The following is a 17,091-nucleotide window of genomic DNA, read 5'->3' as shown; positions in this document are numbered from 1 at the left end:
TAAATGAACTAAGTTAATTACTTTTCTATAAATGAATTAAGTTAACTGTTTTTTCAAGAATTTAACTGTCATAAATATATATATATATATATATATATATATATATATATATATATATATATATATATATATTGTTGTAGTAAAAACACTTTGCAGTAAATAAAGGTCAAAAATACCAAGAAAAAATTTATTATGTCTACTTACTAAACCATATGCAACAAAACTAATTATTTACAACCAACTTCATTACAAAATCAGATTTGGGAAGATAAATTTTTTTATGATAAATCTTTTGGGGATATAAACAAAATTTTTTAAACTTGTAGGGAGGTTAAATATAATTTTTTAATATTTTTAAGGATCAAAATGCAATTTTTTACAAGAATTTTTTTTTTTTTTAAAAATAAATTTCTTGGAATGCCTCTGGTCTCCTTGAGTCTTCATTAAGCTCCACTCTCCGATAGTGTTTATATTAGTGTTTAAAATTTTAGGGAGTGTATTATCAAATATTATTCTCTTTAATATTTGGTCAAATATTTTAATAAAATAATTTACAACTATTAGGACAATAAACAATTACTTAAATAACTAATTTCATCCTGCATATTTTATTCTAATAAAAAAATACTTTTTGCTGATAAAAAAAATGGTGGAACCTTTTTTCGTCCACACAGTTATTACATGTTTAATTTTATCGTGTATGATGATAATGTATGAATAATTACAACACAACAAAACAAATAATCGCATTAATTATTAGTTTTGTCGAAAATTTTTAATTTTTTCTGTTTTGATAATTGTATATTTAAATTGTTAAAAAAGTTACAATCAAGTGTATTTAGTCTAATTGTTGCTCATCAAGGAAATGGCCACGAAATGGATTTTTCAAATGACAGTATGGTTGCTTATTTTTGCTTACAGTGCTTGGTTTTCACATTCTTTTTGCATTTGACTGATGACTTTGACATTTTTGCTGGAAGGTCGAGTTTATATTCTGGATATGTACAACCCTGGAATATATCCATTAGTAAGTTGCATAGACTCAAACTTGGGGTACTGCTTCTTTCTTACACAAGTCTATCAATCTCTCTTCTTCATATTTTCTGGCTTCCACCTATCAGGTAACAAATTCTTTTTACTCTTGTACAGTTGTTACTGTTGACTGGTTTGTGAATATTTCTCTGACAGGATTATGAGGCTAGGAGATATATTGATCAGAATGTTGAAGTAGTGGTAAGCCTTCGTTATTTCTCAGTGAAATGAATTATAATTTTTTCCCTTCAATATAATATGTTCATTCTTCCTATAATTGAACAGAGTGGGACCACAACAAACGAGTACTTGACAAAATTAGATGAAGCACTTCAGGTCTACAGTCATACCTGCTTTTTACTTCAATATGCTTTGCTTCTCAGTTTATGCTGGATGGTTTAATCTCAATGGAAATAAGCTTTCAAATGTGCTTTCACAATGGAATCTTGTTAATCAGGAGAAACAAATGTGTTATACGTGCTGCTCTTATCTTCTCTGATAGATTGTCTGCCTTACTTGGAATTTAAAGGGCCCGTTGGTTTATATCAGTCAATTTGTGTATGTCATCCTTGAGCCTGTGCTACCTGGAATATTTTTCTATTATTATGTTTTTAACTCTAAGTTACAACAGTGTGTTCCTTTTTTTAATTAAAAGGAGGGCTGTAAACCCATTAAATGACCACACGAGGCCAACCCGCACCACACATCAGCATCCAAAAGCAACTTTACCTCAGGCGAGGATTGTCTAACCAGTCCACACCCACTGACCCAGCAGTAACGCTCTTAGCAAGAAAGTCTGCAACAACATAAACATGCATTTAATTTATCTCTCTTTTTAATTTTTTTTAATTTTTTATTATTTTATCTCTTGTCTCTAAAAAACACTCTCTTTTTTTTTTTAAATTACAAAACAAGGAAAAGAATAATAAAAAAAATAAATCAATATAATTGAGTAAAATAGTTTGTTATGACTTTCTTTTTTAACAAATTTCGACCAGATACACTCAAGTTATTAATTCAGACATTTAATTATAAAGTTTTTCCATTGAAATATTAAAATAGAAAAAAACTAGAAAGTTCAATTACCAAGAATCATTGCATATATTTTAATTAAATATGTCTCATGTTATCAAATAGAAAATACGAGTATCGCGCTGGATAATTATCATAAATTATACATTTATAAATGCAATTTTAAAATTATGTTATAATAAAATGAAATATAGTATTGCATAATATTATGTACGATAAGTCCATTTATTAATTTTATACATAACAATTCAACTTATAGACAATATTATGAATATTACATTGACATTATCATGCACGCGGAATTATATAAGACGTCATAATAGTATTTATACGGCTTGGTAATGCTATTTTTTCAAAATATTCGTTGCCAAAAAATATGTATTTTAATCTAATAAAGTTAGAAATCCATTTATGTGCATATTTATGTGTGTTTTTACTTTAGTTGACATAATTTTATTATAAATTTTTTGAACAATACAATTTTATCGTCAACCTATTATAATTTGAAAATATTTAAAAAATAACAATACCAAGTAAATGAATTATTAATGAAATTAACTTCATCATCCATTTATAATTTAAATAATATTAAAAATAATTTATATTCATAATTTAATTGAAACATAAATACATGAAATACTATAGATATTAAGGAACTTATTTTATTTTACATGTATATTAAGTGAGATACACATCTAAATATATAGAAAAGATTAAAATTAGTATTGCATCTATTAGCTTTAAATATATTCATTATAATTCTACGATTTATTATTTTGAGTAAAAATAAATATTTTATCAATTTAGTATCTCAATTAAAGTTTTTTAGTATGAATGTACACAAAAGAAAAAAAAAAAAATCTTTTAACGTGAATCTATTAGATATATAATATTTCTCAAATGAGAATGAACAATTTATATAAATGAAAATAAAATTTAATTTTTATTAATTTCTTTTATCTTTGAAATTTTAATTTGAGTCAATCTAGACAAAAAAAAATTTAAATTCATATAGATATTATTATGTTGTGTTTAAATAAGATGTCAAATATTATTCTTTTATTGATTGAAGTAATAAAAATAAAAATTATTGTTCGAAAATTGTATTAGTAAAGCTTTATATAAGTTTGAAATATTAATTTTTAATTTGCTTGAAAAAACTATTATCAACATTTAATAATTTGTATTTGATGGATAACTGTATATTATAAATGCATATATACTATTTTAACAATAATATGTATGTACATGAATTATCAAAAATATCAAATTTCAATGATTTTCATATTATAAGAGAAGATACATGAAATTTATTGATTAGTTGGGTAAAAAAAATGAAAAATAATTTCAAATAATTTTACAATCACATGCATATGTATAAAGTTACCTAGGGACTTTTACAAATAATTTCAAATTTTAAAGTTTTCTAGAAAAACTTAAAAATCAATATTTCTTTTTTTGAAAAAAACATAATAAACTCATTTATGGCTTCAAAAAATACAATACATTTTTACAATAGTTATCTTTAGTTATTAATAAATTTTTAATTTTTTTAAATATTAATAATATAGCTAATATTAATTGTATCAATATTTATGAAAAGTAAACTATTTTAATTTTTTTAATTTTATTTTTCTATTTATTTAATAAAAAATAGTAATTACTTTAAAAAATGATAATAGAAATTTTAATGTTAAATTAATATGTCATAATTAGATACCTAGTTTCATGCATTGTATCTTATTAAATATAATTTTTAATATTTTAATAATTTTCACTTTTCAATATTCAAATAAAAATACTTTAAAAGGAAGAAATGTTAAAATTTAAATTAAAGATGATCATTTATTAAAGATTAAATTAAATTTAAAATTGAGATTAAATGATTATAAGATTATTTATTTATGTATAAATATTTAACTTCATTGTAGAAATTTTTTTTGTAATTTAATAAGAATATTATATTTGATATATATATGATAATTATTTGAAAAATAATTTACAATTAAATTATATTATTATTATTATTATTTTGTTATAAGAATGGAAATCAATATACTTCTTAATTTTATTAATAATAATCATTAAAATAAAAATAAAAATAAAAATATCTTTTTTTTTTATTTTAAACTTTTATGAATTGTGGTATAGAAGTATAAGCCAATATACTATTTTAGTATTGCCAAATAATTATAAACTCAAAATAAAAAATTATATAGAAAAGTCAAAATAAAGGTTCAACGAAGTTGACCCAAGTCAATCTGATCCAACCACGACCTAATAATGATGCTGGTTCGGTTTTTGGTCTGATTTTAATAATATTGATAATAATAATATGAATGCCGATAACAGAATAAACAAATAAGCACGTCAATCATTTTAAGCGACATAATTAAAAATGAATTTAGAAGGTGTACAGAATTTTTTAAAAAAAAAATTTTAGGAGAGTGAAATATAATTTTTTGTTCTTAAGGAATTAAAATGTAATTTTTCACAAGAAATGAAACTTTGGCTTCCTTAGCTTTATGTTTAGCTATATAAACATTACAAATTGCTCAGTGACCACCGGCAGAACCTTGGAACTTGGACTCAGAGCATATTAATTGTGCTGGACGTGACAATAAATCGGATCAGATGGGCCTAAGAGTAAGTATTCTTTTTGGTTTGATTTAAATCAAATCAAAACAATGTGAATTGAATAGATATATATTTTATAAAATAAAAAATCCAAGAATATATAAAATTGAATTGAATCCATTCAATTCGACTAGTTCAATTCTGTTTTTTTTTTTTCTTTTAAATGAATTTGAATTTTTTTTTTTTTTTGAATTTAATGAAAACTAAACCTTGTCAAAATAAAATTTAATTTTTTTAGGGCATTTAAATCGAAAAAAATATATTAAAAATTAATTAAATCGAATATTTTACCGAAATATGATCAGCCTTAGGTGGATTAATTTTAATTTGAATTTAGGTAATTTTCCAGATCATATTTATTAAAACATGGAAATGCTACAATATATTATGGGTTTTTCATGAGTTTAATAGAATATGATGTCCATAAATAAAAAAATTACATTCTATCCTAATCACTACCACGATGTCCAACTAGTTATATATCAAATTTTCTTTTTTTTTTTTTTCTATCATTCCATTTATAATTTACTTTATTTAACATTATGTGTCAAATAACACAACTAAATATGTAATTAACAAAGAATCTAAAAAATAATTAATATACCAAAAAAATAAATATATAATTTACGATTGATCACAGTCTAAATTAAACCATCTGAGTAATTCTTCTTGAAATTATCAAGTATTTATTGACGATGCACTTTGCATACATTTCGGGTTTATTAGACAAAATTAGTTATTTGAATAGCTATTAGCTGTTTTAGTACCATTTAGCAGTTAATTATTTGAGCAGCTTTTTATAAAACGCTTAAAGCTAAATATTATATGAGTTAACTTTTCACTAAACACTACTTTAACCTTTAAAACCTATTTCAAACATTATGTTACCAAATAATTTGTTAAGTAGCGTTCAACGTTTTGATCGAATATAGTTTTCACAATTTTCTTATTGCAACAGGCATATGTTAAATGTTTTTGGAGCCATATATCATATATACATATAAGGGCAATCTCTTAATTATATAAAATAGTGTCAAAAACAAATTACATATAAAATAATTCATCATGATAATATTTTAAAATATCATAATTATTAAAAATGAATTAAAAATTATTTGTTGACTATTTGTTGATATCAAAATGAAACACCCTGAATTTTTATTTTCGAAACATTTGAATTTTTATTAAATCAAAAATTTTGATTTTCAACTATTCGGGCTATAAACACCAAATAATCTTAACTTGAGTCCAAAATTTTTGCGAGTTGGGCCCAAGCCAAGTATATTGTCGGAATTTCAATCGAGAACAGTTAAATCGGGTCAAACTATTGATTTGGACCAAACCGGTTCGAATCGAACCGGAATGGCCTTGAACCCTCTAGAAACGCCTCCTCTCTTTTTTTTTTTTTTTTTCTTTTTCTTTTTTTTTTCTTTTTTTTTCTTCTCCTCTTCTGGAGGGCGCCGACCTCACCCCTCCCCCTTTCTCCTTTTCATTTTTCCGACCACCGAAGACCAGCGCCTCCGCCACCACTCCTGTCGCCGTTGCCTCCTCACCGTGCTCTCCTCTCCATCATCACTTTTCCGACCGGTGCAATAGTAGCTAGGAGCTGCGATTCTGTTCCCGATCGGGAAATCGCATCTCCAGCCTCTCCTTCGATTTTCCCGTGACTCCAGCTCGATCGGTCGGCTTTAGCTCCCTTCTCTGGCTGTGTCCCTTAATTTCTCTCTCTTCCTTCCTGTTCCGGCTGGCGCAACGATCAGGAGAAGCTGCGACTGTGGTTGCGATCAGGAAAGTCTTGTTACCCTTTTTTTTTGCATTTTCCGGCGAGCCCAGCCAAGGACCAGCCAAGGTAGACCTCCCACCTCGTCCCCGGTTCCTTTCCGACCACTGCCTCTTCTGTCTTCTTTAAATTTAGCGGCGGCAGTAGCTACCGATCGTTCTAACTGGAAAATTTCGATTTCCGGCGTATGTTGCGACTGGGTAAGCTATATTATGACCTTAAATTTAATTCATGAGTTCTTTGATCTTAGTTGAAGGATTTGAGGTATATAATTGAGCTATCGTAGAAATTTAAATATTCAGCTACTATTTATATCAATATGATTAGGAATTTCAATTTGTGCTCTTTCAATAGGTATATAAACTAAATCCTATATAGAAACGGTTAGATTTTTGCTTGTATTATAAATTTTTGTGAAGAATTAAAGATTCTTTATATTGGCAGTAGCTATTTAGCCATTAGCTTGAGATTTAGGTAAGTAATGAAGGTAATGTATACTATATGCTAAACTCTTGATGGGAAATTTTGATCTTTACCATCTAATTGATATATAACGTGAATTCTTGTATAGAAATAGGTAGATTATTTGCTTAAACTACAAATGTTTGCAAAGAAATCAAGGTTCTCTTAACTATGGCAGCAACTAACTTAATTATTTATATGAGTTCTATGTTTTTTTTAGAAGGAATGGTATTACACAAAATAATTATGTTGAGAAATGAATTGATTATCATGTAAAACATGAATTTTGGTGGGGAAACTTAAAGGCAGCAACTATATTGTTCATCTTGATGAGTTTGATAACGATGAGATTAGAAATGGTATATTAAAATGAATTCTTTGTTTTTTTTAAAAAATGAATTTGCTAGTAAATGAGTTTAAGCTGGAATTTAGAATTTCTATGTAATGGCGGTTGTTGCGAGGTTAGCTCTTATGAGTTTTGGGCTAACTGACGACAAGAATGGTTGTGTTTGATTTGCTTAGGATGATATGGATTTATTGGGTATATCTTTATTTAAAGGGAAGTTCAATCTAAGAACATTTAAATTAAACCTCGGAAATTCGATGTCTTTTGCAATAATTTGGAGAAAGGAAGATATGTACATAGTTTCTATTTGACTCATGAAGCATATCTAAATAAATTGTGTGAAGAAATCAATTAAAGAATATTAAGTAAGAATTAATTGTGGAATGTAATATTGCTATTTGAGGAGGACGGGTATGTGATTAGTTGATCGCCCGATGGATGGGCTGTGTGATTGATAATTGCTAAGTATATTAAATGGTGATGTTTAAGCAGGTAGACAGTCCAATTTTTAGGGGAGGTGCTGCCGAAATTTTGATAGAAATTAGATTAAATTTTAATTAATAACATAATTAATAAGTTTATTTAGATTAGTTCTATAATTTGGTACATAATAAATCTGGTGCTCTGATTATTTATTATCTTTATTATTCATTTCATTATTTACATATTTACTTATTTATTTTCATTCTTATTGTTATTATTGTTATTTATTTTATTATTGTTGTTTATTGTCAATACTATTATTTATTTATTTGTTTGCAATGATTTTCGATGTTTAATTGCGCATTGCATTACAATGTCTAGTTGATCAATATGTTTGCATTTGACTGCGATGTTTGATTAATTGTGTTGTGATATTACTGTGCTTTGCTTGTGTGGAATTGGGATGAAGTGGGTCACCATGGGTTTGTGAGGACGGTCGAAAAAGCATGGATCCTGATTATGATGAATTATGAAACTGGACCGTCGGCCGGGTAAATGGGAGATCGGCGCCCCCGTGTGCACCTTCTGTTACCGTTACTATTAACCACAGGTTGGCTTCTTTATTGGGCGCACCTGATAATCTAGATTTGATCGCAGCCCGCAGGGTGGCCTCCTGTTGTGAGCGCCTGATGATCTAGATTTGATGGAGACGACCGGGTTGCCTCCTGCTGGTATGAAAAAGAAAAGAGAGGATAGAAAAACAATGAGAGGGCTGGTCAAGTGAGGATTAGACCGGTCGGCCAGTATGGGGGATCGGCTCCCCGGTGCACATGTGAGAGGATGAGCCATGTGGGAGGACGGCTCATCGGGGGTTTGGTGACTCCACTGACTAATTTCCACGTGATGTGATTATATGAAGATGTTAATGATTGTGAGTGCCGGTGATTTGCCATTTGTGTGACTGGCTGCGTGAGCATAAAACTAGTCGGGCGACAAGATTAATATGTTTACACATTTGTGTGACTGCGTGTGTGGTGCAAAAATTATTACTCCTTAGAAAACTCATATGACTTGTTTGATTGTTTTCAGGAATTAGGAATTTCCTTCGATTTGGCTAAGGCTATGCAATTTTCTTCGCAGGGCTATAAAATGTAAAATTTTTAAATTTTTGTGGTTAAGTAATTAATGTACTGTTATATATAAGGATTTCACCACTTCTAGATGTTACCGAACTCCGCAGTTGTAGGAATGATATACCACTAGTCATGTATTAAGTTGGTAGAATAATTTATGAGAACCAAAGATGTATTATAATTAGGCCCAAAGTATGTATTATTCGATATATCTGAGATTGGGCCAAAAATTGTGCGATTGTTAGTATATACACATATTTTTTTTAATTTATACAGGCTTACTACGGGCCTCGAGGGCTTTAAGCTTACTTGGGCCCTAGTGCCGGTCCGGCCCACGGAGACGGATCGTGACACAAAATAAGCAGATCTCAACTTTAAGCGATAAAATAAAACGTATCCAATTGAGAATGAAAATCGAATAAGAGGAACATTTTACCCATGTGATAGACAATGTCACTAAAAGAAACTCATTAATAGGATTAATGAGAAACTCATTAATATATATATATATATATATATATATATATATATATATTAATGAGTGTGGGGATATGGCCGAGTAGTTTTTTATTTCCTTTAAGATAAGAACAAAATAGTTTAATAATAGAACAGAATAGTTTAATAATAACAAATACTCGCATTAATTATGAGTTTTGTCTAAAATTTTTAATTTTTTCTGTTTTGATAATTGTATATTTAAATTATTAAAAAAGTTACAATCAAGTGTATTTATTCTAATTAGTTTTTTTTTAATTAAATGACCACACGGGGCCAACCCGCACCACACAATCAGCATCCAAAAGCAACTTCACATCAGGCGGAGGATTGTCTAACCAGTCCACACCCACTGACCCAGCAGTAACGCTCTTAGCAAGAAAGTCTGCAACAACATAAACATGCATTTAATTTATCTCTCTTTTTAATTTTTTTAATTTTTTATTATTTTATCTCTTGTCTCTAAAAAAAACTCTTTTTTTTTTCAATTACAAAACAAGGAAAAAAAAATAATAAAAAAATAAATCAATATAATTGAGTAAAATAGTTTGTTATGACTTTCTTTTTTAACAAATTTCTACCAGATACACTCAAGTTATTAATTCAGACATTTAATTACAAAATTTTCAAATATTAAAATAGAAAAAAACTAGAAAGTTCAATTACCACGGATCATTGCATATATTTTAATTAAATATGTCTCATGCTATCAAATAGAAAATACAAGTATCATGCCGGATAATTATCATAAATTATACATTTATAAATGTAATTTTAAAATTATGTTATAATACAATGAAATATAGTATTGCATAATATTATGTACGATAAGTCCATTTATTAACTTTACACATAAGAATTCAACTTATAGACAATATTATGAACATTATATTAACATTATCATGCACGCAGAATTATATAAGAAGTCATAATAGTATTTATACGGCTTGGTAATGCTATTTTTTCAAAATATTCGTTGCCAAAAAATATGTATTTTAACCAATAAAGTTAGAAATCCATTTATGTGCATTTTTACTTTAGTTGACATAATTTTATTATAAATTTTTTTAACAATACAATTTTATCGTCAACCTATAATAATTTAAAAATATTTAAAAAATAACGATACCATGTAAATGAATTATTAATGAAATTAATTTCACCATCAATTTATAATTTAAATAATATTAAAAATAATTTATATTCATAATTTAATTGAAAATAAATACATGAAATACTATAGATATTAAGGAACTTATTTTACATGTATATTAAGTGATATACACGTCAAAATATATAGAAAAGATTAAATTTAGTATTGCATCTATTAGCTTTAAATATATTCATTATAATTTTACGATTCATTATTTTGAGTAAAAATAAATATTTTATCAATTTAGTATCTCAATTAAACTCTTTTAATATGAATGTACGCAAAAGAAAAAAAAAATCTTTTAATGTGAATCTATTAGATACATAATATTTTTCAAATGAGAATGAACAATTTATATAAATGAAAATCAAATTTAATTTTTATTAATTTCTTTTATCTTTGAAATTTTAATTTGAGTCCATCTAGAGAAAAAAAATTTAAATTCATATAGATATTATTATTTTGTGTTTAAATAAGATGTCAAATATTATTATTTGATGATTGAAGTAATAAAAATAAAAATTATTGTTCTAAAATGGTATTAGTAAAGCTTTATATAAGTTTGAAATATTAATTTTTAATTTGCTTGAAAAAACTATTATCAACATTTAATAATTAGTATTTGATGGATAACTGTATATTATAAATGCATATATACTATATTAACAGTAATATGTATGTACATGAATTATCAAAAATTTCAAATTTCAATGATTTCCATATTATAAGAGAAGATACATGAAATTTATTGATTAGTTGGGTAAAAAAAAAAAGAAAAAAAATCAAATTAAGAAAAAAAAGTTAACTATTAATAATTTTTTATATTTAAATTAATGGTACAAAATTAATTAACTATTCAACATATTTATAATTATGCATTTAAGAAATCAAATGAAAAACTCATATTAAGTTTCACTTATATAAATTAAAAAAAATTTAATTTAATAAAGTTTAAATGGATAACAAAATTTAAATTATGGCAAGAATGTAATTAAAGAATAATAAAATAGTTAAGTAGGAAAATAATGTTGGACATAAATGTAATTAAATAACAATATAAGGTTTAAAGAGAAAAATATTATTGTTGTAAGAATGTAATTAACGAATAATAAAAAAATTTAAAAAGGTAATTATCTTTGGATAGAAATGTAATTAAGAAAAATAAAAGGATTACATTGTAAAACTACTGTTACGGCAACAATAACCGCTCACGCGGCTTAGTATATAATAATAAGTGTTTTTAAAATCGGACCGGTTCACCGCGAACTGGAAGTCGGTCCGATCTGATTTGACATATAAACCCACCAGGTGTAAAACTGGTTTGAATCAAAAAACTGGATTGAACCAGCCAAACCCGGTTTTTAACTTTTTTTGCCTTTTATTTTTTTTTTTTTATCTTTATCCAAGTTGTCCAGCCCATAATAATTATAATCATATGCATATGTATAAAGTTACTGAAAATATTTTCAAAACTTTTGAATTTTTAATAAATCGAAAATCCAAATTTTGATGGGATGGGCTGTAAGTACTGGGCAATCTTGATTTGAGCCCAAATTGCTAATTGAGCTCAAACCCAAAACAAGTTATCGAAACTTCTAGTCGAAATTAATTTAAACTTCTTAGAATTGATATTAGACCACTTAAAATAATAATAAAAATTATATTTACCACTTAATTAGGTAATCCTAAATTTGATACATAATGCACTATTTTTGAGTAAATTGAGAAAGAGATATAAATTTGACTAAATCAATTAAATGAATCAAACGCTTGAAAATCATTGGGAAATAAATCGAACTAATAAGAATAAAATGGGGTTATACAATAAATATTTAATTTTTTGTTAAACAGGAACCGTAAACCGGCTTAAAGTTTTCGGAAACCAAGAGAAAAGAAAAAAAACAGATAACCAAACAAAAATCGAGCTAAATTGTTGAGTTGGACCAAAACGGTTCAAATCGAACCGGAATGGCCCAGAACTCTCTAGACCCATCTTCCCCTCTCTTTTTCTCTCTTCTTCTCTTCTTCTTAGCGCACGCAAGGAGCAGTGCCGCTTCTCCCTCCCTCTCCTCGTTTCCGGCCACGCTCAACGAAGGCTAGGTGGCGGTCGGCTCGTCTGGTGCTGGTGGTCGTGTCTCCAGCCTCCTCTCATGCGGAAAGAGCTTCAATGGGAGCGAAACGGAGCTGTTCTCCTCGACAGCTTGTGCTCACCAAATTCCGACGATCCACGTCGTTTCCGGCAGCTTCAAGGCGAGGGACATACTTCGATCGACTCCTCTCTTCCCAGCAAGTCTGTTTCTCCCATCAGTTTCGGCGACAAAGCTTGCCTGACGAAAACGCCATGAGCGACGGTGGCGAAGCCACTATCAGGGTCATTTCCGACGAAACAAGGCTCACCCAATCCAAATTGATCACGGATCCGGAGTCCCCATGAGATTCCGAGTGTTTTGGTTTATATGTTGTAAAATTCTGGACTAAAATCACTTTTCCGACTGATCCCTTTTTTTTTAAAATAAAATGAAATAAAACAAAATGATCCTTTTTTTTTTAATTATGTTTAAAAAAACAAAATAAAATAATAATTTAATAAAAATGCATGTTATTTTTTATGCTTGAAAACACAAAAATTCTTAACAATAATGTAGAAATTAGATATTATGAAAACTAGAAAAACTTTAACAATTATAAAAAATTCAGAAGTGGTTCAAATGTTGAACTCATTCTTTTATTTGATGTAGAGAGTAAAAAAAATACCGAGAAAGTGAAAAAAATTAGAGATAATAATGTAAAATATAAATGAAAAATAAAGAAGGAATAGAAGAAAAAGGCATTGCACATATAGAATTACAATCAAATGTTTAAAAATATAACAAAAAAAACAAAATTACTTTTTATTTAGATCGAATTATGGCATATCCATATCCGAATTGAATTTTATTTTAGCATCAATATCAACCTACCACTGAATAGATCAGATTTTATCTACTCCATTTGAATTAGATCAGACCGGATATCCAACTGATCCTCCTACTTGTTTTGAAGCTCACTTCTGCTTGCAACTATTCAATTTCTTGGCCAGTAATATCCTGTGCATTAGATAGTGCTTCAATTTGCTGTAAAAAGGTCCAAATCTTTGAGAAGAATGGGTTTTCTCTCAAACCTATTGTTCCATATTTGCACAATGAGCTTTTCCATGTACCACATTAACATGGAACATTTAATTGATTTTTCTAAAAAATTTCATACATTCAATTCATCTTTTTTTTTTTTTTTTCCTATTCAGACATCAAAAGAAATTTTTTTAAATTTAAATGTCAAAAATGTTATTATCCTTATAAGCTAATGTGTTTAATATGTGTAATTTTATAAATTAAAATGTTGAACGAGTCAAAATAAAAGTTAAAAATACTATTAAAACTTTTTTCTAAATTTAGATGCAAAATCTATGCATTTCACCTAAAAAAAAATGTAAAAAACAAAACAAAAGAACATCAATAACATGATTTTCATATGTTATGTGTATAATACATACATATATGTGGGAGAGAGAGAGAGGTATTACATGATTTTTTCTTTTTTTCTTTTAAACCACTATTAACTCTTTTCTTTTTTTTATACCACCGGTAGTGTTGTATTCTTTGAATAAAAACCTAAGGAAATATTTATCCATATCCGGTATATAAGCCTACTTATATACTAGATATATAATAAATAATATTTTTACTACATTGCAAAAAAAGACAAAATGATAACATTTCAATTTTTTTTAATTAACTTGATATATGAAATCATTTATCAAATATAAATAAAAAAATTCATAAAATTATTCTTTTTTCGTGGTTCGTGACTATCCTTCGTAAATGCTTTTTCCATGTGTTAATTTATTTTAATTCAAGATAACTAACGACCAAACCTTTTCATTTGGTCCAAAAGCATTTGACATGTGCAAAATGACATTTATGTTTATATGCAAATTCATTCCACCTAAAAAGACGTAAGAAACAAAACAAGTACATCAGCCACATGATTTTCATATATATATATATATATATATATATAATGGGTATGACGGTAGGTCGGGTATGGATCAGATATTACGTTACTCTCCCCACTATATATTACTGCTCCATCATCTGCTTCGCTAAGGGTCGGTGCAAGGTGGGATATGGATCAAGTTGGATAAATCCATTTTCTTAAAAAAATATCTAAACTTTATTTTTTTCAAATTTTTATTAAAAATACCAAGTAAATGAATTATTAACGAAATTAATTTCATCGGATTTAAAATTTAAATAATTATTAAAAATAATTTATATTCATAATTTAATTGAAAAATAAATGCATGAAATACTATAGATATTAAGGAACTTATTTTATTTTACATGCATATTAAGTGATATACACGTCTAAATATATAGAAAAGATTAAAATTAGTATTGCATGTATTAGTTTTAAATAACTTATTCATTATAATTTTACGATTCATTATTTTGAGTAAAAATTAATATTTTATCCATTTAGTATCTCAATTAAACTCTTTTAATATGAATGTACGCAAAAGAAAAAAAATCATTTAACGTGAATCTATTAGATATATAATATTTCTCAAATGAGAATGAACAATTTATATAAATGAAATCAAAATTTAATTTTTATTAATTTCTTTTATCTTTTTAATTTTAATTTGAGTCAATCTAGACCAAAAAAAAAAAATTAAAGTTATATAGATATTATTATTTTGTGTTTAAATAAGATGTCAAATAATGTTATTTTTATTGATTGAAAGAATAAAAATAAAAATTATTGTTCTAAAATAATATTAGTAAGTTTTAATATTTGGGATTAATTTCTGGTAGGCAAGCTTATAATTATTTCAAACAATTGCCCTCCATTGAGAAAATCTGAGATTGAGTACTATGCCATGCTTTCTAAGGTTGGAGTACATCATTATAATGGAAGTAGTGCTCACTTTATTTCTTTTGTTGAATCTTGATGGTCTACATTTTTTTTTTGTTTCATTTTGCTATTTATTTGATAGCAGAGACTGAGAATAACGTTTGTGTTTGCATATGAGAATGAGGGTTGTACTTGTAAGATGCATGCCCTTCACCTCATTAACTTCTGATAATGATAGCCTCTCAGACATTATTTGCATACCATTTTAGATTTAATTGCATACTTTCTATTGTTTCTGATAATTTGGAGTGTGCGAGGGTGATTTTGTATCAGTTAGCTTCATTAGTTTTTTGTCAAAGATATCAGTCACTTTGCAGAATGGTATGTTATATTATCCTTGAGTTGTTGTATATGTAAGTTTGCGATTGTATACGAGTTGGATTTACTTAATATGGTTTGTTCAGATTTCTTTCCACACATTTGTTAGGTATATCCTGCAGGGGTCTTTATTGGGTATTTGGTCTTTGAAAATAAAGTTTAATGTCAAAAGCTTAAGTTGAATTTTTGAACTTTTAGCAAGAAAATATAGAATGAAACATCCACAAAGAACCCCTATACAGTTTGTAAAGTCAAATCGAGCAAAAATGCATCATATTTTCTTTTTGAAGGTATAGGGGATTGGAAGGGTCCTTGTCTATGATTGCATTTGTATCTTATCGATGGATGTTGTCATCTAATATATGTTGCTTAGAACCCGAATTTGTTTAACTAGTTATTGAAGCTTCAAAAATGGCCGTTGAGCCCAAGACTTGCACATGTGTGGATAGCTTTATATTTTGTTCAGTGTTCATAAATTTGAAGCTGATGTCTTCATCAATGTGTTTTTCCAGACAATGTTGACTTGGGAACCGCTTGTGGGAAGTATTTCCGTGTTTCTTGCCTGAGCATTATTGATCCAGGTAAAATATCATATCAATTGTGTTTTGAACATTGTGTTAGTATTTGATCCACTGACATTTGAGTGAATGTCTCTGTTGTGCAGGTGATTCAGATATCATCAAGAGCCTCCCTAGTGATCAATGAGCAATTATATTTCTCTTTCCTTTTTACAATGTTTGAGCCCTCTCCAATTTGGACTTTTCTTTTTCTTTCCCCGTGATATTAGACATTAGTTTGAACTCTTTTTGTCAAATTTTGCTAAGTGTGTACGTGATGACTCATTTTACTTGTTCTATTTTGGAAATCATTTATAAATCAAGTTATGCTACTACTAATTATGAGTACAAGATCTATGTTGTAGCCCGAGTTATGCATTATGTCCATGCTGATTTACAGACACTAGTTGTGTTGGCAAATATTTTATGTTAAATTACTAAAACACTCCTAATACATCTCTGTTGGAAAATTTTGTTTGTTTGCATTTTGGGAAATACGATGTTTTAATTGGAACAATATTGCTTCACTTTATATTTACTCGATCTATCAACAGATTCTTTACTGAGGGATAAAAAACGGAACGAAGTGCATAATAGGTCAGGTGTCTTGTGGTTATGGTAATTATACGTATCAATGTATGACTTGATGAATTGTACAACCCTTGGGCTCTGTTTGGGTTGCAGGATTTGGCTTCATACCACTAGTTTTGAAACAGACTCAGGTCTAATCCAAAAAAACAATCTCCTTAAGCAATGACAGACTTTAG

General features: G+C 27.5%; 1 protein-coding gene and 1 long non-coding RNA gene across 2 annotated transcripts; both read left to right on the top strand.

The window, feature by feature from the left end:
• Nucleotides 1-5,858: 5,858 nt before the first annotated feature.
• LOC105627990 (uncharacterized) lies at nt 5,859-9,112 on the top strand. The gene is made up of 2 exons (XR_001046540.3): nt 5,859-6,681; nt 8,802-9,112. It is a non-coding gene; the product is annotated as an uncharacterized LOC105627990 (long non-coding RNA).
• Nucleotides 9,113-15,339: 6,227 nt separating this feature from the next.
• Nucleotides 15,340-16,675, top strand: LOC105628236 (large ribosomal subunit protein eL30y; the record flags this gene model as incomplete). The annotated part of the gene is made up of 3 exons (XM_020685429.3): nt 15,340-15,451; nt 16,280-16,348; nt 16,432-16,675. Coding segments are annotated over 3 exons (222 nt in total), but the record flags the coding sequence as incomplete, so codon positions are not given.
• Nucleotides 16,676-17,091: the final 416 nt, after the last annotated feature.

Source organism: Jatropha curcas, chromosome 3, assembly GCF_041381405.1.
Source record: "Jatropha curcas cultivar XTBG-Jc1 chromosome 3, XTBG_Jcur_1.0, whole genome shotgun sequence".
Lineage (NCBI taxonomy): Eukaryota > Viridiplantae > Streptophyta > Magnoliopsida > Malpighiales > Euphorbiaceae > Jatropha > Jatropha curcas.
Note: the sequence above shows the minus strand (reverse complement) of the source record. Positions and strands in the feature narration are given on the sequence as shown.